The sequence below is a fragment of the Neovison vison genome, chromosome 2, assembly GCF_020171115.1.
Source record: "Neovison vison isolate M4711 chromosome 2, ASM_NN_V1, whole genome shotgun sequence".
Taxonomy (NCBI): Eukaryota; Metazoa; Chordata; class Mammalia; order Carnivora; family Mustelidae; genus Neogale; species Neogale vison.
This window is the reverse complement of record NC_058092.1, coordinates 53,411,823-53,437,208: the sequence shown is the minus strand read 5'-3', so window position 1 is coordinate 53,437,208 and position 25,386 is coordinate 53,411,823. Positions and strand designations below refer to the sequence as shown.

The following is a 25,386-nucleotide window of genomic DNA, read 5'->3' as shown; positions in this document are numbered from 1 at the left end:
CCTTTACTATTTCTCCACCTTTTACCCCCTAGTCCTGTATCCCTTTATCTCCGTCTCTCTGTGCTTGCCTCTAATGGGTCATACTGGGTCATACTCCGAAAACCTCTCTGCCTAGCGTTAGCAGAGAGCTGAAAGATACAAAGCGATATGAAAGTCCGGCTCCCTCTCTCGAGTCTGGGCAACCTCTGCAGTGTCATTGACACTCCAAAGCCCCCCTACAGCAACAGGCTGAGGCTGGAACTTCACCTAAGATCAGGCTCTTGCTTGCTTTCTCCTTGGCTATCCTATTTCCCTCCCTTCTTCCCCTGTTTCTCCTTAGAGCCCATACTGAAGAAATCAACACCCAAACCCCTTGTCTTTTTATCTGCTGGAGACCCGGATCTACAGCAAGGCCTCCCATGGTTTCCAGATCTGTAGCCCCCGCCTGGCACTGCTGCTGTTCAGTATCTGGGTTTTTGTGTGGTTCAGGTTGGTTTTTTAATTCAAATGGATATTTACAGTGAGGTGCTATGAGTCAGCCCACGAAGGACGCTGGAAAGAGCAGGGGCTTTACCTAGAGTGGCCAACTGTTTGAAGTGAAGGCAAGCACTAGGCTGGCCCAGAAGGTCCAGCCGGTGGTACAGCAGCTTGCTGCTGGGAACAGTGTTGAGGTTCTTCAGTTGTTTGACAGGTATTTCCGGTTGTATCACCACAATACAGAGAATAAAGGAAGTGTCCTGTACCTGGAAAAGTCAATAAAAAATTTCAAACACAGAAAATAAAGGTTCCTAGGGATAGTGACTTTGCCTACATTATTTTCTGCTCTCTTGATCTCTGTCCCACATAGAAATATATTTGACGAGGGAGTGAAAGCCACGAAGATGGGGTGACAAACTATCTCTGGCAAAAGGTTACATTGTCTATTTTCTGTTTTCCTTTCTGATTAAGGGAAATGAATGTATGTAACAGAAAATCATGGAGCTAATGAAGGGATTAGAATGGAGTCCCTCTGAAACAGCAACCCCACACCTCTTTTGCTTTCTTAGGTGAACAGATCCAAGCTGGAACATGGCAGAACACAGCACTTAACTTCAGCTTGGGTTTGAAATGCATTTTAAAATACAGAGTTGGTTTTTGCAATGAGTATTCCGAGAACTGACTGTTTTGAAAGCCAATTATGAATATACACATGCAGCTCACACAGAATCTGGTTTATTCATGTATTCCTGACTAACGCTTTCTCCCTTCCTGGTTGGAGATGAACAGGATCTCAGACTCATGAAAAATATGAATCCCATGGCTCCCTCACAAAGCCTGCCTGCCTTGTCATTTCAGACCACAGTAGGCAAACATGCTATAGCTTAGCCTAATTTATTAAACTCATATGTACAAACAGGAGTACTTCCAAGTTCACTTTGCTCTTTGAAACAGATGCTTAAACAAACTTATTGGGAAGAGTGTCCACCAAAGAATTAAACAAAACAAAACAAAACAAAACAACAACAAAAAACAAGGCAACCTACTTAATTCTAGATCCTTAAAAATACAAAATAGCAGGGACACCTGAGTGGCTCAGTCAGTTAAATGTCCACCTTCAGCTCAGTCCTGACCCTAGAGTCCTGGGATCGAGTCTAGCACTGGGCTGCCGGGAGCCGGCTTCTCCCTCTGCCTGCCGCTCTCCCTGCTTGTGTTCTCTTTCTCTGACAAATAAATAAATAAAATCTTAAAAAAAAAAAAAAGAAAGAAAGAAATACAACACAGCCAAACTTCTGTAAGTCCATTATATAAGGAGATGGGCAGATTCTACTTAAGAGATGGTGGATCAATGAAGGGAAAGTGTGGTAACTAGCTAACTTAAAACTAAAGGACAGTGAGAACTAAAGCAGCCCAAAGGATTTACTTCATGATCAAGGAGAAATTTTTAAGTAGGCAGGTTAGAGTTAAGTGTAATTTAGGATTTATGAAGATGGTTGCAGAATCTTTTTCAACACAGGAGAAATTTGCATCTCTGTGGGATTGCTTTCAAGGACTACTGCCAAGGATATTCAGTTAGATTAGCAAATTTAGTTGTTTTTCCCCACCTGCCTTCCCCTCCATTAGAAAATGCTAGCATCCTGTAGTGGCACTTACATTTCCCCTCTCCCCATCTCACATACCAATGCCTTTGTTCCTAGGAACCAAGAGAAAAAAACTTTGCCAGAGTGACCAGAATATAATTGTAGAATAGGGTCTATTCTGTAGAAGAAAAATTAAAAGGTCCCCTAAGCATCTGAAAGCAATACTTCAGAAACAGTTCCTCACTGGAAAGGAAAACAGATTTCAATACAGGTCTTTTTATCATGTTATTAGTTGGAAAAAAAAAAAAAGTCTTTGCATTAAGGAACCAGAATATTTCTAGAAGGGCTCTCCATGATTGGGGAGTGGTTTTTTTTTTTCCCCCCACTGATGGCCCATGGGATTCATGTTTTGAAGTGAGCCCTGCCTGTGTCACACAGGAACACGGTAATACCTTCTGAAGTCAATGCTTTCTTCTTTGTCAGCGTGCAGCCTCCTCAAACGCTCAAAGATGGACTTGGGCTGCACACTGACAGAGTAGTAATCTCTTAATGCTGCCAACATAATCCCTCACATTCTATTTAGATTAATTCAGTGAAATAATCCATCAGTATCTGCTATATCTATGGACGCTAAGCAGTTTAAATAATCATTCTCAATATAAGCTAAATCTACTTGAATTACATTTAGTAGAAGAATCCATTTTATTCCTGAAGACAAGAGGAGTATCTGCTTCCCCACTTCTAAAAGTAACAAAATAGAACTTAAAATTGTGTGTTCATATTTGCTGGGTAACCAGGCAAGCCTCTCTGTAACTTCTACCTCATTGTTTATTACCTCTTTAATTTTTCACTTAGTAGTGATGTCCTTGACAACTTTGGAGCTCTGAGAAGGCTAACTACATGATCATATCCATTTGGCTACCAGAATGGCCAGAATTTATCAAGACCACTGATGAAAATCTTAAGATAATACTTCTTTCCAAAATGTTAATACTGGGTTTATTCACTGTGCAAAAAAGGTCTTAAAAGTGTTCATATCTCCTTCTTTCTCTTTATTTTCTTAAGGATTTTATTTTTAAGCACTCTCCACACATGGGGCTCAAACTCACAACCCCGAGATCAAGAGTTGCATGCTCCATCCACCAACTGAGCCGGCCAGGTGCCCTATCCTTAAGGGAGATATTTTCTTGGGATGCAACTGACTTGCTTTCAATCAGAACATACTAGAGGTAAACAACCTCCAATTTCAAATATAAAAGTATTTTTCAATGAAATCTATTTTCGGGGTGTGGCTTAACCCTTCTGATACGAAAATTAATTCATCTTTATTTTAAAATGTATAAAAAGAAGGGTAGATGAGGCAATCTTCTTTAAAAAAAAAAAATCCGGAAAATGAGCTGAACGAGTTTCAAAATAGAGTGACCACTTTCAGATCTGTGTTACCAAACAATAAAAAAGATCAGTAGAATCAGGCTTGTAGATGGTGAATTACTCAAGAGATTTCATTTATTATTTTGTTTGCTTAATTCCCTTGTAGAAATCAATGTTGCTATAATGCTTTAAGAATGGAACAAGAAGAAGAAGAAAAAAAAAGAATGGAATAAGAAGGTCGGAGGAGAATCCTATCTACAGGCATGTTGGTTTCTTCAAATTTCTGTCATTTTTTGCCAGACACATTGGACTGAGTGATCTGTCCGTATCCACCACTGGACTGGACGCTCTCTAGGGACAGAGAAAATACCATTCCTCCTTATCCTTCGTAGCTCACTGGGAATGGTCAGTAAGTCACTCTTAAAGGGATGACTATATAGATCCACTTGGAATCCATGGGTTAAACACCAGATATGGCCAAGGAAGAGAACCTCTAATATGACTACGTTTTAAATTTAGCGATTAAAACTGATGATAAAACAACCAGTCTGCTCTGCTTTTGGCCAAATACAGTATGATGGGCCCCGTAACAGCATTTCTTTTTAGCTGAGAAGAGGGTGTGAAGGGCGGCAACATGAATAATGTGGGCAGCATGAGCTTGAACCTCTGACTCCTCGACACCTGCTATCTGAAAGAGATTCATTAAAGGACACCAAAGGAAGTGGGGCCACAGACAGTCACTTAACTGTCCATCTGCTGGTGGCGAATATGAATAATCCAGATTCTAATCTGAAAGTTTCTTTGCCTTGGAGAATGTCAAAAGAGGGCATTTATGCTTTCACATTTCCCTTTCAACCGCTAACTGCCACAATCTGAGTGTAAAATGATAAAAAAGCAAAATAAGAAACAAAAAACAAAAAACAAAAACCACCACCACCACCACAACAAAAGATCACGTCATTGGATATAATCTAAAGGTATATTGACAGAAGGACTGTTCAGAGAAGTTTGGTCCATCAATGCAGTGCCGTACCACCCAGCCAGTAAATGCGCATGCAGAAGCCCAACTAGAGCTGCCTGTGTAGGAACAAAGAATGTTCTGGAAAGTGATAGAAGTGGCAGCTTCTGGGGAATGGTCAAGGGTAGGAGACAGGGAAAAGTGAATTTTACTTTTTCCTTGGTATCCTTTTATACAGTTTAATTATGCCACATGAACGATGATTGGTTTTACCCACAAAATAGGAAAAAAACATTCCAGGGCATCCTCCGTTTCCCTATCACTTGAACACTGATTAGCAACGTGATCAGACCCAAGTGGCCCGGAATTCTCGCACAGATAGCAATGCACTCCCCAGCTCCTCAGGCGAAGTGTCCCGCAACTCACCATCTTCCAGGCATAGCTCACATTGTAGGCCTCCTTTCCGGTGGCTCGTAGCTTGTTTATATGCCAAGACAGGGATGAGTTCACAGGGACTGCGATGATCTGACTACCCAGAGGGAGGCTGCATTGGCAACAGAATGAAATACTTCAGGCAAAAGATAAAATTAAGCACTTAATTAAAGGCAGGGAAGATGCTGTGAGTCAATGACCACCTCCTGATTTTGAAAAGCAATGAAGCTCATCACTTTTGAAAGAGATAATGTGAAATTTTAAATTCTATAAAAGCATGATGTCAGCTCAGCACTAAAGTATTCCTGCTCTCTTCCCCTGCCCCCCCCACCCCCCCCACCAAATTCTAATTCTTTCCAGAGACAAACTTCTCTGGAATCGCTGTCATTAATTTACAACCAATGAGCACAAAGACCCATTTCTCTATAGGTTACCATCTGCCAAAATAATGTATCACGGTTGGAAAAAATCCAATCTGTTTTTTGTTTCAAAAGAAAACGCTCTATATGATTGTGCTGTCAAAGTGGAATGGACACTATTTTGCCAAGCTATTTTTTGGCACGCTGGAAAGCTGGTCCTCAACTTAATCTTTTATTTTGCCAACATTTTTCAATTTAGTATAACTGGAGTTTTTCTTAAATGAGGTAATAAATATCTGATTTTACAATTAATGGCAATGTGAACACAGAATCTGATTTACAAGACATTTTCCTTAAGTAATAGTTTTAAGAGACCATTCCTGTTGTTATACAAAGTAAATAAAATTTTAGCTACTGTTTCTATGAAAAATTTACTGAGTATACTTTTAATAACATTAATTTACATACTTTTTTTTTTTTAAAAGATTTTATCCATTCATTTGACAAAGAGAGATCACAAGCAGGCAGAGAGGCAGGCAGAGATAGGGAGGAGGAAGCAGGCTCCCCGCTGAGCAGAGAGCCAAATGCGGGGCTCAATCCCAGGACCCCGGGATCATGACCCAAGCTGAAGGCAGAGGCTTTAGCCCAATGAGCCAACCATGCGCCCCTATATACTTTTTAAAAAAGATTTTACTTATTTATTTAACAGAGAGAGAGAAAGAGAAAGAGAGGTGAGAGAGGAAACACAAGCAGGGGGAGTGGGAGAGGGAGAAGCAGGCTTCCTCGTGAGCACTGAGCCTGATGTGGGCTGGATCCCAGGATCCTGGGATCATGACCCAAGCTGAAGGCAGATGCTTAACAACTGAACCACCCAGGAGCCCCTAATTCATATACTTCTTTTATATCATATAATAAACACTCATATTTTACCTCAAAAGTTCTTGTTTTTTTCAGGAAAAAACCCAAAATACTACAACTTTCACCTTTTCTTTACCTTAGGATATTTTGTCGAACCAACTCAAATTTCGGGATATTTTCATAATGAATGATGTCAGTATGAAGTGGGGGTTCTGATAGTAAATACGGCCTGGTAAGAGATGGGTGCATAAGTGTATACCCTGAAATAAGAGAACAAACACATGCTATGGCAAACATGCTGTAGGAAGTACAGATATCTAATATAAGTGCCCATCATACATTTGAAATGCGGGATACTCTGTATGCAACATCTCAGGAAGTAACTCACCCATCCAATAAAAACGGAACTTGTTTTATGTGTTCTTGCGTAAAACTCTTTAAGTGTAGAAAGATGCCTTAAATCATGGAACAATTGTCTAATCAAGAATATCCTGGAGGTACTGGTCATTGGGTTTTGTTTTATAAAAATGTTCTAATCAATTACATAAACCTAATGCCAGTGAATATAAAGATAATGATATAGAAAAATAAACTCCAAAGGATCATATTCTGTGTCATTCAATCCTCAAGTCTAATTTCTTGATGTTGAAATAACTGTTACCTACTCCTTAGCACAAAATAGAAACAAAGACGTTTTGTTTGGTTTGTTTTTTAGAGAGACAGAATCTTAAACACGCTCCCTGCCTATGTGGAGCTCCATCTCAGAACCCTGAGATCACCATCTGAGCCAAAATCAAGAATCGAATGTTGAACAGACTGAGCCACCCACGTGCCCCTAGAAACAAATGCCTCATGTTTAGATTCATTCTGCCATCTTTATGGTTTCCAATACACAGGAGCAGTTCTAGTCACAGTAATTTTCTATAAATATTCTAATCTTCCTAACTTTGTTAGTATCAGAATATCTACAGATGATTTTCTTCAGGTTACAAAAAAGGTCATTCTTTCCCATGATTAACTGTTAGCAGATTACCTTTGTCATCTATGAGAAAAGTATAGGAAGCCAAAGAATCTTGGTAATACGTAACGTCTTCAAGGATGTAAGCCAAGTTCACGTCCACGCCTACGATTCCCAGAAGTAGGTTTCCAAAATAACAGGGTTTACTTACAGTCATTATCAAACCTATGGGTTAAAAAACAAAACAATCGGAAGGATAGCAGAGAAGGCGCTGGACAAAGGCTAGAGCTGTGCTCTAGTGAGCCATGAAGGCTACGATCAGCCATCTCAGTTCCGCTTGGAAGAGGTGACCTGTGTGATCCAGGAGCCAACCCCTGCCTCTGCAGACAGCGTTATGTGAACAAGTCTGCGGGGCATGGGGAGTCTTTTGTGGGGTTCAATACCCCAGTTAATCTTGGAAACAACTTAGACATTTTCCACTATTTCTTCACCTAAGAGGACATGACATTCCAGATCGGTGCAAAACACAGCAGTACTTACTTCATGATTCTGTTCCCTCAGCTGGGGAAGACTCAACAGAAGGTGAAAAGACCATGGGACAAGGACACTGAAAACTTGGGTTCTAGCCTCACTGTGCCCCTTTATGTACTGTAGATAAAACATGGGCATAACTCTGTGGAGCCCAGGTTTCCACATCTGCTTAAGGGACACAGTGGAAACTGCTTTACTGATTTTTAGGGGGCAGATAGACAAAAAGAGATTATTCCACTAATATAATCCATCAGAAGACAAGATGAAGCGAAAAAACCTGGGAAGGTAGAGAATCTAGTAAGATCTGACTGATTACAACTCCAAACACTAAGTTTCTAAAACACTGTATTTTGAGTCACGTGGGTTGTAAGGTCCTCCACTTTTACCTAAAGGGCTAGACAGTAGATACTTTAGGCTTCCGGGCCAGTTTCAGTTGCACATACTTAAAAAAAAAAAAAAAAAAGGCTTTGGAAATATAAATGGCATTCTCAGCTCACAGACCATACAACAACAGTAAGATAATCAGGACAGGGAAAAGCAAAGGCAAAGAAAATGTGCAAGAGGAGAGAGCGTGAGCAGTGGGGTCAGTGCGTGGCCCTGTGCATCCGGACCACTGGGCTCTCCTCCTGAGGTAAGGGGCGCCGCCTCTCTGAATACTCTCTTCACGGGTCAGAGACAAAAAGAACTCGAGCACCCCCAGCAGTGCCACAATCCTATGGTACCACATAAAACCAGAAACAAAAAGAAGGCTGGTTCCTCTCCATTTTACACTTGTATTTTCCTGCTCTCAACGGCAGGTTCACACCCTAGGGGCGTATCAGAAAGCTGTTCTTCTATCAACTCCCAGGAAAGGGACAGGGATACTTGAAGATCCCTGCAAAGCACAGACTTCCACAGAGAAACGCATGTGAGGTCCACTCGAAGTATTACTGAACATGCTGAGGTTGCAAAGGCCAGTGAAACGTACCACTGGACAGGAGGAAGTGCGTGCAACACTGAAAAACTGTGAGAAGTTATACCCAGTTTTAAGTTCTGGGGATGTAAGATACAGCGTGGTGACCACAGTTCACAACACTGTATCATATATTTGAAAGTGGCTAAGAGTTCTTAAAAAGTTCTCATGACAAAAAAAAAAAAGTTTTTTTCAACTATGTAAGGTGATGAATGTTAACTAAGCTTACTGTGGTGATCACGTCACAATATATACGTGTCGTGATGTTGTACACCTAAAATGAATGCCATGTTTTCTGTCAGTTATAAATCAGTGAAACAGGAAATAAGAAAAGCTGTACGCTCTCTATTATAATTTCTAATGTATTCTTCAGGCAGTCAACACAAGGTTTCAAACATGTACCTTAAGGAGGTTTTTGCTCAGGTATCCCTGGACAAATGGGTTATAAATGATGGAAAGAATGCTCGAGGGCTGGCACACAGACAGAAGTCATGACCTACATGCCATGCTCCCCTGACTTGTGTCTAAGATTAAAGCTGTTTTCATAAGGCAGTGAAACACAACAGAAAGACTCTGAGACCATACGCTCACTTCAGATTTCTTTGGCTATGTTGAGAACAAGCCTGAAAAAAAAACCCCACAATCTTATTTCTCAATTATCAATTTGGACGGAAGACTCTTCATTCCACTGTGGCAAATAAAGTATGCTAAGCTCTTATGAAATCCCTAAATGCCCTCTCTACTTTAACCCAAAGCACACAAATTTACTTGTTGAAAGAAGTATGTCCAGTTACCAATACTTTCATCTGTGGGGGTTCTAAACGAGAGCCATGCAAACATGGGTTCCCCAGGCTCAGGATGCCCATGCTGGGGAATTAGAGGAGATGCCGTCCACCTATTCCGGGGACTGAGAAGACCAACATGAAAGGCACATTCTAGTAGGGGTTTGGGACAGACCAGGAAAGCAGTCACTGAAATACACCGCAGAGGATTCAGAAAACAGGCCCTGAGGAAGGGCCTACTCTTTGGGAAGCATCAGGCAACGAGGAACCAAAGATTTGCCCACAATCTGACTGAAAGCTTTTATGGTGACTCTCGGGATGGCAGAGATGAATTTTAGAAAAGGTCCTACTCTACCTGATATCACAAATAGTACCGGGATTTGACTGCATAAGCCTCCGAAGCTTGTACAGGATTTGGTTTCCACATCTGCCTTTGTTCCTCTGACACAATATTAACATGATTCATTGATCCGTCTTTCTCTTATCAGACTTCCATGCTTGCTGAGGGTGGGATGTGTGCCTTACCCATCACTGCCTGACACAAGGCTTGGCTGGCACTCAATACCGTGGGCCAGATGCATGAAAGGTCACTTGCATTTCAAGCTCGACCTTTCCCTATGAAAGGAAATAACCTTATCTGTACGTGGGAGTTTCTATCCTATTCCTGTCTGTGGGCTCTGCCAGAATTTGGAAGGATAAAAAAACAGACATGTAGCAGAGGTTACCATATTTCTTCCTTATGGGGGGAAAAAATGCTTACCTAATTTCTTAGAAAACATACTCTTTAGGCCTGTTACTTTTTACACGTAAGTTTGCTCAGGACATCTATCTTTGTGAGAGTTCCTAGTTACTGGGACATAAAAACAGGATCTCATGTGGTAATGGTGTCTATCTGGCTAGTCAGCACCTTCCTTTTCATCCTGTCAGAGAAGAAAGGGAAGCATGTCGGGAAGGGATAAACAAGAAGATGAGGAGGGCATGAAGGCGGCTGTACTTTTCCTGAGCATACAGGCCGGCCGCTACTCTAGGTGCTTCACGTACATTCAGGCATGTTCTCTTCACGACTGCCTTGACAGGAATGTCCTTCCCATTTCATAGATCAGGAAAGATAATCATGTGAAGGTTAAAACACTTTCCCCAGCATCGTATTATGAGTCACTTGTCCTAATAACCTGAAAGATATATTATAGGAAAAACACGACTACATTTTGAACAGGTGACCAAACGGGAATGAATGAATGAGATTCAATGAATGATCAAGGACAACAATTTAAGGGATCGAGTGGGGCTTGAAAACCTCTTACGCCAAATCCGTACTGTCCGACCACACCATGCTGCTTTAGCTTTCAGGCTGAATCTTAATCACTTCTGAGATCTACTGTCTGCTCTGCAAAGTCACTCTTTTGTTCCAGTTCAACAACTTTTGGATATTGGGGAATCCTCAGTAAGCCCTCACAGCAAGGAAACCCATTATGTTGACCGAGGCTAAGGCAATGTGGAAAAAATCGGGCTGGGGGTTTCTGTTCTAAAATACAGTCCTAACGGACGGATGGCAGAGGGCTGTGCCACCATCTGACCAGAGACCGGGGGTGGGGGGGTGCGGGCGGTAGGGACGGACACTGTTCCCCTTGCTTTTTCAGACCTTCTGACACTCACAGGCCAAGTGCTGAACACCACTTAGAAGTTCTTGCCTTGATGGACTCAGGTCCATTTCTTTCCCCCTTACTTTAATAGGAAGTTTTCCCCAGACTCACCATCTCCCATCTCATCAGAGAAGGGAAGGCTAAAGACGGCTTCATCGATCATCCGGTTGGGAAGGTTGGTATAGAACCTGCCAACTGTGGTCTCCAGGTTACTCAGTTGGTTCAGCACCATCATGCTTCCCTTAATCACAGGCAAGGCTGTCCGATCCAGCACACCGTACTTCCCTGAGTTCTGTTCAGCCAGATCTCTCAGAAAAGCCAGCTCTTTCAAGCCAGTCACCCCATCTGAAATGGAAAGCCAAAGGTAGACAGTATAAACCAAAATGGTACATGTCTACACAATAACCAGGCCAGTTAGGTTTTATAAGGGCATGGAAATCTTGCAATGCCAAAGGGGTCTTGCAGAGTCAACCTGGACCCAGGAAACAGCTACCAGATTTTGCTGAGGAACAAAGCATGAGGCAGAGCCTTTCCTCAAACAATCAAGAGGGCAAAGGGATTCTTCAAAAGGCAATGATGAAAACCACACGCGTTAAAAATAAAGAAGCCCCATTTGGCCACGATATGCTTCCCCCTTAAAAGTTTAATTTTTCTGCCTTTAATATTTGAAAGCAAAGGTAGTGATTAAGAAATCTGCATTTAAAGTAGATGAAGTTGTAAGAGTTTTAAAGGATAGAGGTTTATCATTTCATTTCTTACCTCTTCGCCTATTAAACACTTGCCAAGTCTCATGGAACTAAATGGAAGAATTATGTATTGCATTTAGTGATGCCTCCAAACCCTGTGTCTTTAAGCTCATTTTAATTACAAATGCTTTCATGCTTGATACTGTTAGGACAGTACTGGATTTGATTTATTTAATGTGTATTTTCTACATTTAGGGGGTTTTAAAAACTTTGTAAAAGATTTAAGCATACTGGGATGTATTGTTCTACAACATCTGTAATCTATAGCATAAAAATAAATTTAATAAACCTTTTCAAAAATTTCGGTTTGCTATTGTTGGAACACAGTCAAAAGGATTAGTAACTGATCCCATATGGGTGCCATTGTAAACAAATTCAAATGATTTCAGTCACTACTGAGATTTTACCAATGAGTTTTAAATAGGTTCTGCCTCATGTTCTTCAACTATATAGTCTTAAAAAAAAATAACAAAACAAAACTGAAGAGTTCATGGTTCACCCACCCTATTTGATTCTGTCATTTCTAACTAAGGAGTGTGTATACTTCTAGCCTTGGAAGTCCATTTCTAATGTCATACGTGGACCTAATGGATTTAATTTCCTTCTTAACATACTGTATTTAGATAACTTGGATTTTGCAGGAACAATGATGCTAAGAGGAGGAGTGGGAGATTCCAGAGTTAAAAAACAAAAACAAACACACACACACACACACAGACACACCAAAAACAAAAGGCATGATGATGGATCCCGGGCCTTCTGCCCTTGAGAAACGCACAGAAGTGAATGATAAAAGGAGACAACTCAACGCGGTGAACACGTTCCCTTTCTTGGTCATGTACTGTTTGACTCTCTCAAATGTAAAAGACAAGTAACAAATGGGAACAACTAAGGAGGCAAAGAAGAATGGCATGGGATGGAGGGTTATCAAAGCTTGCATATTTTATGTACGACATCATGACAGGAATGGCAAAGGTGACAGTGGGACGGCAGATGGTAAGTATGGTAGATGGTTCTATCACCAGCACAGTCATTCCGGAGACTCCATCTCCCAGAACCTTTTTCCTCTCCGTTTCTAGTTTAAAGGTGGTCAAAATGGAACTAGTACAGATTTGAGAGGTGAAACAGACACAAAGGGACCAGAATGTTCCAGTTTGTCTTACCCTTCCCCAATGGGCATTCAGTTCCTTTTCTCAGCTGCTGGCTGCCTTGCTCCACAAGGGCAACCCTAGACTCATCGCAGATGTTCCAGTGAGAGTCCACAGGGGTATGGCAGCCACGAAGAGCCAACGAACTTCTTATGCAGACCTCCTATGGGGTCTTCAATGTTCCTACTTTCAGACATCCCCATAAACTCCAACTCATTCACCCACACCACAGCTGGTTACTAAATGCTGGGTTGTTGACTCCTCTTTCTGGATCTTTACTCTTCCCATTTTCTCCTCAGTTGTGGACACTCTAATTCTGGTAATAAATTCATGACATGAAAATTCTCACAGCGGCTCTGCCTCCCTATCTGAAGCCTGACTGACAGAGTAGGACTGTGTCAACCTTAATGAACAATGTTCACAGAAAGCATCTGGAGAGGGAAACCAGCAGTGAGGATGTTGTGTCTAGCTAGATTAAAGGGAAAAGAGAGATAAGGGTGGTCAGAGGGAAGGAACCGGAAGTTTTAAAAGACTGGAATTATCAGGGGCTTAGCAGGTGCACAAGATTCTCTAGGATGAAGATTCAGGGCCACTGGAGAGATGGCTGACAGTGGGGAAGCTTCTTTACTCAGTATCAGCGGGGGCAGACCTTCAAATCTCAATTTGGAAAATAAGGGATCACTTCCTTTCATGTTTTCTTTACCTGGACTATTGCTCTCAATTCATCCGCCTTGTCTATCTTTTTCAAGGAGTCACCAGCTTCTGGAGGACAGGACCTCTGTGCTCTCTTATGTTACACACTGTAGACTTGACCCACTTTATTTTTCTTTCCTTCCTGTCTCCTCCTTCCCGAGCCAAAGTAGCTAAACCACAGGGAAAAAGTGTAAATGGCACCCAGGGGGTAACGCTGCAAGGTACGAGCCCCTGGTAAAGAGACCATCCTTGCTCAGCTCTGGGGTTCCATGCTCAGAACACAAAGAGAACGAAGACACGGCTCATGTCTCGGAAGCTCAGGCGTGTAAAGTAGAGGGAGAAGGAGAACAGCCTGTGAGCCCGTCACTCAGTGTCAGGGATGACGTGCTTAACAGAAGCAGGAACGCTCTGGGGGACAGGGAATCCTGAAATACTGAAGAGAGAGCTGGTCCTGGACCAGAGCGAGACAGTAGCAGCTCTGCCTTTGAGGTATACCGAGACAGGAAATCACGCACACTTTAATTCACTCCTTTGATCGGCTGGGAGGACCTGTTCTGGAGCAGGTATGGTGTCCGGAACCTTTAACATGTTCTATCTCGTTTATTTAGTATCGTGGCAATTCTAGGTACGTTTTATGATTTTCTTTTTTACAAACAGAACTGAAGCCTCAAGCGACTCCGTAACTCGCCGTAAGTCACACAGCTCATTGATAGAGACTGGAACTCAGAAGCTCTAGAACTTCACCTGAGGTCTCCCACCGAGAGCCCACAAAACACCTGGGAAGAGAATCATGCTGAGCCAGAGATTCCTGGACTTCGCCTAAGCAGGTCTGAATAAAAATCCAATGGTACTGCCTGGGAGTCTGCATTTAAAAAATAATCTCCAGGGACACCTGGGTGGTTCAGTGGGTAAAGCCTCTGCCTTCGACTTGGGTCATGGTCTCAGGGTCCTGTGACTGAGCCCCATGTCCCGCTCCCTCAGCAGGGAGCCTGCTTTCCCCTCTCTCTCTACCCGCTGCTCTGCCTGCTTGTGATCTCTGTCAAATAAATAGATAAAATCTTAAAAAAAAAAAAAAAGTAATCCAAGTAATCCTTAGCTCATTAAAATCAGTAATCCAAAATAAGTAATAAATAAATAAATAAAATAAAAAGTAATAAAATAAGTAATCCAAGTAATCCTTAGCTCATTAAAATGAGAACCACTGTCTCTCTAGCCACTTGGGTCTGCATGAGACAAATAAAAGACTATAGGTGGGAAGAGCTCCTGGGTCAAGACGTGACTGCTTAAAAACAAGAGAATACGGTCATCCTGAGCATTGAGGGTCAGGGGTCTGAAGAAGACACTCTAGAGGAAGAGTGATATGCATTAGAGGTGAAGAGACAGGACAGGGCAGAAAAGCTAGAACACTGGACCCACAGTCAGACTGGACGACATGTTGGAGAGCAGAAGGGAAAAAACCGAGTACTTCCCCAACTTTGCCAATTTACTAAACCCTTTCACAAATTGATTTAAAAGCAACAAAATCAGCCTTCAGGAGTACCTAGAGAGTGATGCCCACTACCCTGGGTGTTTCCTGCACATCGGGGCCAATCTTCGTGAAAGCCCTGTCACGCAGGTAATTCTTATCTCCATTATGCAGTTAAGGAAGCTGAGGGGGAGAAGGCAGCAGAAGAGGCTTCAGGTGGTGATTCTGCAGAGAAATGTGATATTCACTGGCTTGGGTATACAGAAGAATCTAGGTCAGTACTTTGGCTTCCTGAAGCTTAAATCAATGAGTTCAGTTAATAACCTCCACGTAGTATCAAAATCCAAGAATATGAAGAAGTGATGGGGGGAAAAAAAAATGGAGCAGTACAGAATCCTCTGCAAGCCCACTTCACCGGAGAAGGTTTAGAAATGAGCAGCTGGCTGGAGAGAGAGATGAAGAGAGACAACCTACACATGCCCTGAATACGAACGTCAGGGAGAGAAAGGCTTGGGCAGGAAGCAGCTTGGTGGCCTCTCTTCGTACACCCTTCTTCAAAGCACGCGCTGTTAGGGTTCCTTTTCATTTTTTTCTGAAAGCAGCATCCACTTAGAGAGAACTTTCATCTGAAAGAAAAATCTCCAAACACTACCTACCATTCATGAGGGCATAGGTGAGAATCATTACAGAGTTGTTTAGAAAGCTATTTTCTTCATTGATGACACGGAGCGTCGCCTTTTTATCTTCCTCCGAGGAGTCCTTTGATGTAATGCCAGCTGACAGGTAAATTATGACCATGTCTGTATCTAAACAAAAACATACAAATTGAACGTTACGTTGGATTCCGGCTAAAGGCAGCAGTTCCGTTTCCTTTTCATTTCCTTTGGACTTTCCCGCCTTGAGGACCTGCCTGGCCCGGCATTCGGACTCCTTCCCATTTGAGGCTGGGGCTTTCATCTCCCTGCCTCTGCGTCCCTTCCATCCTGGCTTTTGTGGGCAATGAGGCCTCATTTACCCAGTGTCAGCTGAAGAGATGTTCCTAATAAATTTACCAGATAAAAGAAGATTTCCTTTAGGCACTCACGGTGTGGTAAATTTAGCCATCCAAGATGGAGTGCTCTCTTGCCTTTTGAAACAGAGGATTCAGGACCTGATTTATCCTTTCCTCACGGACTGAGAGGTTCCATCAGGAGCCAACATTTTGGGGGGTGACTAGGCTTTAAAATGGTGGTTCTTCCACGGGCTCTTAAAACATGAAGGGTCCCTCCCTATGCTAAGTAGCTCCGGAGACATTTTTATTTTTAAAACTCATCAGCGTAGGGACACCTGCGTGGCTCAGTCAGTTAAGCATCTGCCATTAGCTCAGGTCTCCTAGGATGGAGTCCTGCATCGGGCCTCCTGCTCGATGGGGAGCCTGCTTCTCCCTCTGCCTGCTGTTCCCCCTGCTTGGGGGCGCCCTCTCTCTCTCTTTGACAAATAAATAAAATCTTAAAACAAAAACAAAAACAAAAGTCATCAGTGCAGAAGAACAGTAAAAACACAGACACAGGAGCCAGGTTGCCTGTGTTGAAATCCCAGCTCTGCTACTTCCAAGCTGTCTCTGGGTAATTTTGGGCAGATCTCTTAACCTCTCTAGGCCTATATTTTGTTGTCTACAAAATGGGGATAATGACAGTACTTACCTTTGTTGGGCTGCTGTGAGGACTAACTGATTAACTGGAGAATCCAAGGGAGATGGAGTAAAAGAAAAAGAAGCCTCAACACACTCAGCCCCCACCCCCCATATTGCTCTGAAGTAGCACCTATGACTCAAGATGAAGCTATTCACTTCCCCAACCCGGGCTCATGAGCAGAGAGACTGAGAAGTTCACTTTAGCTCAGTGTGAAGAACTTCCTTCCAGTGGATTTACTACAAAATCCAAGTAGTGAATTTCCTTCCACCAGAGATATGAAAGCAGAGGCTGAATGACTACTGAAATGGAGGGAGGGAAGGAAGCGAGTTGGACTTCCAGATTGTCTTTCCAATCTGAGATTCTCTGGGTAACTATATATTATTATATATTATATATATTATATTATATATTACATTATACATATTACTATATATTTTATTTTTATATATCCCACATGGACGTTTACCTTTCTATTGAGAAACAAATATTCATATGTTATATGCTTCTTTCTTCAGGTCCTTATTGCTGTCATTTTGTTGAGGTTGCTTTACAGTTACTGTGGTAGGCAACCTCCCTATTGGTCCCCTAGGGATCCTACGCCTTGATAGCCACTGCCCTGTGTCGCTGTCTCCCTCTGAGTATGGACTGGAGTTCACGACTTGCTTCTCGAGAACAGAATGCACGAGAGCAGATGGGGTGTCAAGAAATAGGTTAGCTGCTACAAAGCACGTGGCTTGCAGTTTGCCTGCTCTCACACTCTGAAGGAAGCCAGACAGTATGCCTCGAGCCACCCTAGCTAGAAGCCAGGCACCGAGTCCCTTAGAATTGAGTTCCCCCAGCAACCACCTGAGTGGAAGCTGGTCCTTCCCAAGTTGAACTCTGAGCATATCAACTCTGCTAACAGTTTAACTGCAATTTCCTGAGACCTTTAGCCAGAAGCACGCAACTCTGCACCTAGATTCCAGACCTATAAATGCTGAGACAGTAAATGGTTGATGTTTTAAGCCAGTGAAGTGTTGGGAAATTTGTTCTCCAGTAACAGATAATGAATAGAGTTAGTTACCCTTTTAATAAATATCCTAACTGTGATGAGGATTCAATAACAGAGTTTTCTTCAGTTTGTAAATTTCCATGTTCGACTTTGAAGCATCCTTTATAAACCTGAACAGTTAGCTTATGTTGTATCAACGTTGTAGACAACTGAACTGAGATTAATAAAACTGAATCAAAGAAATAAATACAACCTAAGTTGCTGTCTCTAATTTAATACACGAACAAGTTTTAAAGCCATCTGATGCTTGATTAATTCTCTAATCTGTAAATTTAACTGCACTATTTATTTATCAGAAATTAAGAAGTGAATGCTGATGCAAAAAAAAATCCATAAGCTTAGAAATATTCATCTTAAGCTGGATGTCAATCTTTTTCCAATGACATAAATATTGTCCCGTACATTATGCTGTTAGCATGCCAAACATCTTACTTAAGCTTCCGACTAGAAACAAAACAAAACAAAACTACTAGTTGTGAAGTCAGGGGAATATAAATATACCACGACGCTGATATGAAATAGGAGATAAACCGTCACCCCATGGCAAAGGCACCCTGTGTGATCGTGCCTAGACACCTGTAAGACTGACCTGAAAGAGAACCTTTGAGTTTTCTTACTGAGCTTCATGCCTCTAGATGGCTGGTGTCGAGGCACACGCCCGTATCTGGAAAACCTGAGGGCTGACAGTCAGCAGCCTCCCACAGCAGCCAGCGACCTTTTCTTCCTGTCCCAACAAGAAGGCACGTACCCTACAGGGGCATCCTCATGGTCTCTGGCCAGCCTGACTCTATCCTTGCCCTATCCTTTTTAGATAGCAGAACTGCCAAATCTGGTGTGATTTATTATTATTATTTTTTTACTTATTAGGATGTTCTCTCTCTAGTCACTCGGAGGAACTACACCTTGTGATTAGTGACGTTATGGATGAGTAATAGTTAGAGGGACTTGGGGCAGAGTTAGGACATAGCATGTAACAGGAAGGAAATGCAATAGGTTCCATTTTATAAGTCCCTGTCTAAGCCACTAGTATGTCTCAGGGTTAATATCGAAGGGGAAAGAGTAACTGAAATTTGGACTTTCCATGCCATTAGATCCCTACTCCTACCTAGCCTTCTTATTCCTTCTATTCTAAAATGATCTACTGACCAAACACCCCCAGGACAGGCCACCCAAATATGTCAATGGTATCAGTTATAGATCTGCCATGGGATTAAAAATGAGCCAGTGCTAGGTAAAATTTTAAGATATTTTCCTTAGTGCAAAGCAAATTCGTACAAAGTCACCATGATTTAGGATGTGTAGCTTCTGTTCATAAGGCTACTAACCTGGGGCAGATACTTCCCCCTTCATGCACAGGCTAATCCTTACAGCAATCCTACAGGGTAGGTCTTACCTATTAAAATAACTCCACCACATGACTTTAAAATAGCACCGGGGTGGGGGTGAGGAGAAGGGGTGCCTTCAGTTGGTTGGGTGTCTGCCTTCAGCTCAGGTCATGATCCCAGGGTCCTGGGATCAAGTCCTGCATCAGGCTCCCTGCTCAGCGGGAGGCCTGTTCCCCCTCTTTCACTCCCCCTGCTTGTGTTCCCTTTCTCGCTGTGTCTCTACAAATAAATAAATAAAATCTTAAAAAAACAAAACAAATAAAATAGCACCAGGTACACCAGGCAGATGCTAAGTAATTACCCAGGAAGTAAAGAGAAGTAAGGACATAGAGTGCAAGTTCCCACGACGAGTACACAGACCCCTCACTATACGGTGGCCAAGGCTGGTGTGGTCCTCAGCCATCTCGGCTGGAGGTCAATTCAGACGTTTGAGCTATCCTTTCTAGTTTAGCCAGAGCTACAAGTCTTACAGGAGGCTGCATATCATAACAACCACAGCTAGTATTTATTTAATATTTATGATGGAATCCTGGATCTTATTATCACCCCCAGTTTGCAGAAGAGGAAATCAGGCCTGGAGAGATCAAATAATTAACACAGGTTCACAAGTTTAGAAAAATTTCAGAGTAGGGAATTTGAACCCACGCTGGGAAAAGTCCCAAACCCTCATACTTAACCACTATGCTAAATTGCTTGAGAGCACCTCAAACCTCTCCTTAATAAGATGGACAATGCTAATTTCTGCTGTGTTTATCTAATTTGAGTTTTTCTCCGAACTGTCAGTAGAAGCAATAAAGTGAAGGACCCTGAGCTACAATTTAGAGAATATTTTACACTTGGCTTAAAAAGGACTCCTCTGAGCACTTAAAAAACAGTGCCATCAGAAAGTGTTCAAGTCTATGATGGTCACTCTTCTTGACCTATTTTTGTTTGCCAACATTAAGAAAACCCCAAACAAAACAAAACAAAAACCCTGAGGAGAAATGGCTCCCATCAAAGCAGGCTTCTGTAACGTATAGGGCAGGAAAGTTTGTAAGAAGAGGTTTAATGCGGTCTCAGTGTTAAAGCTGAAACAAATGTCAACATTTGAAAACCGAGGGGATTCACATAAAAATCCAGATTTCTGGCTTCTCTTAAAATAGAAGATCTGGCAATGCTGGGCAGGCCCTCCTACATGGCCATCCCATGCTGCACAGAGCTGTTGCCTTCTCCATGAAGTATGCACCTCTCGTTGACCATGCTCCCCCAAACGATCCGCATTAACTTCCTTTGGGTTCCCTTGACTCACAATCACTGGCAAGGTCACAGCCAGTCTAACACCTGTCTCCATGATTTGAAGAGTATAATAATCAAAATTGGACTTGAACTCGAAAAGGTAGTTGGGTGATTGAGAAATCAAGTAGAAAAATCGCTCCTGGCACTGACCAACTGGCCAATCTGTCTTGAAGACTCAAGAGGTCAACCTTGTCCCTTGGCCTTCTTGAATCGTGGACAAGTTGATACTCAGCCATCCTGTAATCCTGGTCTGTGGAGAGCTGATGCTGGCCAAGGCTGGTAGGCAAAATTCTAAGATGAACCCAATGACCCACACCCTTGGAGAAGATTTTCCTCTTGAGAAGACCTGTAACTTGCTTCTAACCAACAGATATGGCAAAGGTGATGGGTATCACGCCTGTGATTGTGTTACATGGACAGCAAAGATGGAGGGATTTTGCAGATATAATTGAGGTTTCTAGTAAGTTAATCCCATGGGAGAGACCTCTGATTAATTCAAAAGGAGATGGGTCTGATGAGAAAAAATGAGCCCTTCAAAAGAGGGTCCAAGCCTTCCCTGAAGTCGGGAGCTCAAAGAAGGGATGCTCTCCCTGCTGGCTTTGAAGGAGCAAATGCATAGGAGTCTTACAGTGGCAAGGAAATGAATTCTGCCAATAACTGAACTTGGAAGAGGACTCCAAACCTCAGAGCAGACCAAAGACCTGGGTGATGTGCAGACTGCAGTCTCATGCAACCCTAAATCCTTACCTAAAACCCAGGCAAGTTATGCCTGTACTCCTGACTCATGAAAGGGTCTGTGTGGTAATAAATGTACATTATTTTAAGCTGCTATTAAATTTGTGATAATTTGTTATGTTCAAACACCTTCAAAAACGCCATCTGCCATCATTACTTGTAATAATTCCAGGAGCTCCCATCTTTCAAGGGCTCTCACCATGTGCCCGTCACTATGCTTTGCATTCATCAGTGTTGCCTTACTTTTAATGCAGACACACTGAAGAACTTGCAAATATATTCTTTAAGTTTCCCTTGATAGGATACATTCATTTAAAAAAAAAAATCCTACAAATAGATATTCGAATGTAAAAGGGAAAATGACAGAGATTCCTTTCAGTACTTTCAAAGCAAGTGTCTTATTTCAAATATCCTTTCCTTCAGTTTAGCATGCATCCTAATTCCAGATTTTCTTTAATACATGAAAATTAAATTAGAGGGCCTTTGTACATTTGAAGGGCCATGCTCATCTAAATGACAGCTGGTTACAAGAAGGAAGGATCAAGGCAAGAATCCTGCAGCCTGGTTCTGTACACATGCGCACCAGCAGACCATCCACTCTCAAGTCAATGAGGAGGCAAGGCTGACAATTTGCATTAAAAAGGATGCGGCAGTTCCCCTGGGAAATAAATGGGGCTATGTTCGTAATAAAGGGGCAGGAAGAAGAGGCTCTGGGAGGGGAGAAATCATGTGGGCTGAGTACCATTGACTGGAAAAGCTCCTAGTACCGGATGACCATGATGACAACCCATGAAAATTTTATCCTGGGTCAATTTAAAAAAATTCCTCTAGGCAGAGTTGTGTGATTAGTTTACAATGTATGCCTATTGCCATCTTTTATCTACTTGTCTAGAAGTCCTCTGAGAGAGTGCAACTTACTCGCTTGGAACTTTGTGTTATTGTTTGTGCTTCGAATCAGCTGAAATGCCTTTTGAAATCCCACCGCATGCTGGGTAGGGCTGTCCAGAGACTTGACACCGCTAACGAAGGTGGACATCTTCCTTTTTGTCTCACTGGTGGCTGGAGACAGGAATGTCTTATAGCACTGGTCAAGCGAGCATGTCCTGACTGTGTCTGCCACCGTCAGCACGGAGATCTGGAGGAGAGAAAAAGAAACCTTGTTACCCTAACACATAAAGCCTTTCTTATATTCTTGAAGAGCCCAACGACTGAGATGGCCTACCGAACAGTTTCTGAGAGTTTAAAAGTAAATGCTCAGAGGCATAAATCTATCAGATTTGGAAAGGATTAGTTAAGGACTGGTAGGGGGGAGGGGCCCTAGAGCTTGTCATTCTGTTCCCAGACGAAGTCAGCAGTATGGTGTGTATCCATAACATTAAGAATAACTATCTCAGGGGCACCTGGGTGGCTCAGTGGGTTAAAGCCTCTGCCTTCAGCTCAAGTCATGATCCCAGGGTCCTGGGATAGAGCCCCACATCAGGCTCTCTGCTCAGCAGGGAGCCTGCTTCCTCCTCTCTCTCTCTGCCTGCCCCTCTGCCTACTTGTGATTTGTCAAATAAATAAATAAAATCTTAAAAAAAAAAAAAAAAGAATATCTCATAATCTCATACAGAGAAGAAACTTAGCAACTACTAACCATCTTGGTTTTCCATCTGGAGGTGAGGGTAAAGGCACAGGGTGTGTGATTTAAGCAACTAATCAAGTCAGTAAAACCTTAGGAGTTGGGAAAGTCAAAATGAGGAAGCAGAAAATCTCCACAGGCAATAGATTATCATTAGCTGTAAACACACCTGTCTCTGAAGTGTCTTAGAGATTAGCAAACCTCGAGAAGCCTTCCCTTACCCCTCACCTCTCATAAATCTTGAGATAAAGTCCTGCCATCCACCAGGCCCCATGCCCTTGTCCCTCTCCTCAGCATAACTTCCACTGTGAAAGTCACAGCTAATTGGAAGCCTTCACAGGAGCCAGGAAGGAAGTACAAGACTCGGCTTGGTGGGGTGGTTTTTGTTTTTTGTTTTTTTTTAAGAGATTTGGAGCCAGAGTGGGCAGCTGCTTCCTCAAGTGCTAGAATAAAAATGAAACCACTCTCTTTTCCCCAAAGTCATTTTAAATATGGATTTAAAACTATTGTGCCATAAAACACAAGGTAGTTCACAAAAGACATTCAAGGAAGAGCCAATGCCACGGGGCTCCCTGGGGGTACTGGTCACCTTGTCGTGCTCGTCGATGGCACTGAGGATGACCCGGGCAGCGTCCTTGGCGATCTGAAGCTGGGTGTCCGTGACAGAGGCCCCGTGGTCCAGGATCACTACTATGTGCTTGGACTGCGGCCGGACCGTGGAGACGTAGATAGGTCTAGAAAGAGGGATGGAGGAGAGGGAGAAGCTCTCTGGGGTCAGTCCTGCTTTTAGGTCAAAGGACCTCAACCCAGTGCAGCTGTGAACGCTACAAATGTGCAGGCATCTGGTGGCCAGCTCTTTTTCCAGGGATGGCCCAAGGATGGAGAGAGCAGCCGGCAAGGAAAAAGAACACTGGCATAGTGAAAACACGACCTCGAGACAACAGCTTGTATCTCTGGCACAGGGATTGGTACTTCAGTCTTCCAAAGAGTAAAGTAACCCAGAGGAGGTTAGAAGAAGCCAATCCTTTAGCATGGGACTCCCGATCTTGGGGCTTGTGGGTTTGAGCCCCACACTGGGTATAGAGATTACTTAAAAAATAAAATCTTAAAAAAAAAAAAAAGAAAGGCAGCAAATCTTTTGGGAGGCTGGCCTTTTCGGCATACTTGAAAGTCGAAGCTGGAAGCTGTGCATGGTAATACCACTCAAGGTTGCCTGATATTTCGCTATAGAACATAGAACTTGGTGGCCTCTCAGACTGCAGAGAATGCACAGGAAGGAGAGGAAGGTCTGCTTGCCAGCGCTGGGTCTGCAGACGTACAGAGTGGGGCTTTGCTAAAACGGAGGCGGCCTGTAATCTGCAAGCATGCTGAGCAGCTCTGAATAGGTTTACTTTCTCTCTCCCCAGACAAAGGCGACTGCTTAAGAGGGCCCTTTCCTTTCTATACGGAAGCAATTCATGCAGGTCAGCCACCAAAAGGCCCCATATCGGAGCATTTAAAACCATGCCATCAAATTTGTCCAAGCCTGTGATAGCCACTCTTCTTGCCAGGTTTTTGTTTGCCAACATTCAGAAAAGGGGGTGGAGGGAGGGTGGGGAAGGTCCAACGGAGAAATGCCTCCCATGAAAAGCGGCCTTCTGCTCATGTGCCGAACAGGAAGGTTTGTGAGAAGGGGTTTAATGAGGTCTCTCTTCACAGTTTTAAAGCTGGAACAAATTAGGGGGAGCTTAAGAAAGCAAATCAGCCTCAAGAGAATTCTCTCCTTTACTGACACCCCTAAAACACTAGATTTTTCTATGAAATGTTAGATGCCAGTTGACTCCAAAAAAGCCTAGGCATGAATTAAGGAATAAAACAAAGTACAAAAAAACAAAACAACCAAACCCAGAAACAAAACAAAACACAAAAAACCCAAACTCTCGAAATCTGGCCAACTTGACACTTTTATTCTCAAGCCAAAAGTGCTACATTAATACTGAAGTACCACTGCATTTTCCCCAATCAATACCATTAAGCCAGTAGGAAAATGTTAATAGAAAGAATCCAGGAGAGATGGCTACGGAAGTGGAAGAGAGAACGGAAAAGAATGAAATCTGACGATCCCAACACTGACAGCCGTGTCAAATACTGAACCTTTTAGGTCCTCAAGGCAAGGTGAATTTAAGGGGGAAAAAAAAAAAAAAAAGGCCTATCTCCTTTCCAACTTAACCCACATCAATGGAAAGAAGAGGATGTGTTTCTCACTGCCACAGTACACTGTTAAGAAACTGTTTTAGAGGGACGCAAAAACAGTAACATGCAATGTACCGCCTGGGGAGTCAGTCCCTACAGCATGACTGGTATCCACCGGTTCTCTCTCGTGGGCTCTGAAAACCTATTCCTCACTTTGAAGGACGTGGAGAACTTGCAAAGGCCTCTGAGGAAAGCACTCAGGGCAAGTAAAGAGATGGGAACCTCAGTGTAGGAGGGGAGGAACCTGGGTCACTTAGCCAAGGAAGACAGTGCTGAGGGTTGGTTTAATGCAGGTTCAGGGTAGGTGTGCATGAAACCTGCCAAGTGCAGGTGAGTGCTGATTTGTGACAAGGTCCAGCTTGTCTTTTTGGACTTTCCCTCACAGGGGATTCGTTAATGGCAGCACACCATCTGATCTGTCTTCTTAGAAGTAAATGCAAATTAGACGGTTCATGACGTCTTTGGCCTCTCCTGAGATAACC

The 25,386-nt window shown here is 42.8% G+C and overlaps 1 protein-coding gene across 1 annotated transcript in view; it reads right to left on the bottom strand.

Annotated features, from left to right (window-relative positions):
- The window catches only part of CACHD1 (cache domain containing 1), a 206,981-nt gene that overhangs the window by 32,249 nt on the left and 149,346 nt on the right, over positions 1-25,386 (bottom strand). Inside the window, exons 6-13 of the mRNA XM_044238376.1 lie at positions 23,262-23,406; positions 21,970-22,186; positions 15,589-15,738; positions 10,992-11,225; positions 7,048-7,197; positions 6,151-6,274; positions 4,792-4,909; positions 554-722 (exon numbers count right to left, since the gene is read on the bottom strand). Of these exons, the coding sequence (XP_044094311.1) occupies positions 554-722; positions 4,792-4,909; positions 6,151-6,274; positions 7,048-7,197; positions 10,992-11,225; positions 15,589-15,738; positions 21,970-22,186; positions 23,262-23,406 (1,307 nt within the window). The remainder of the gene's footprint in view (positions 1-553; positions 723-4,791; positions 4,910-6,150; positions 6,275-7,047; positions 7,198-10,991; positions 11,226-15,588; positions 15,739-21,969; positions 22,187-23,261; positions 23,407-25,386) is intronic.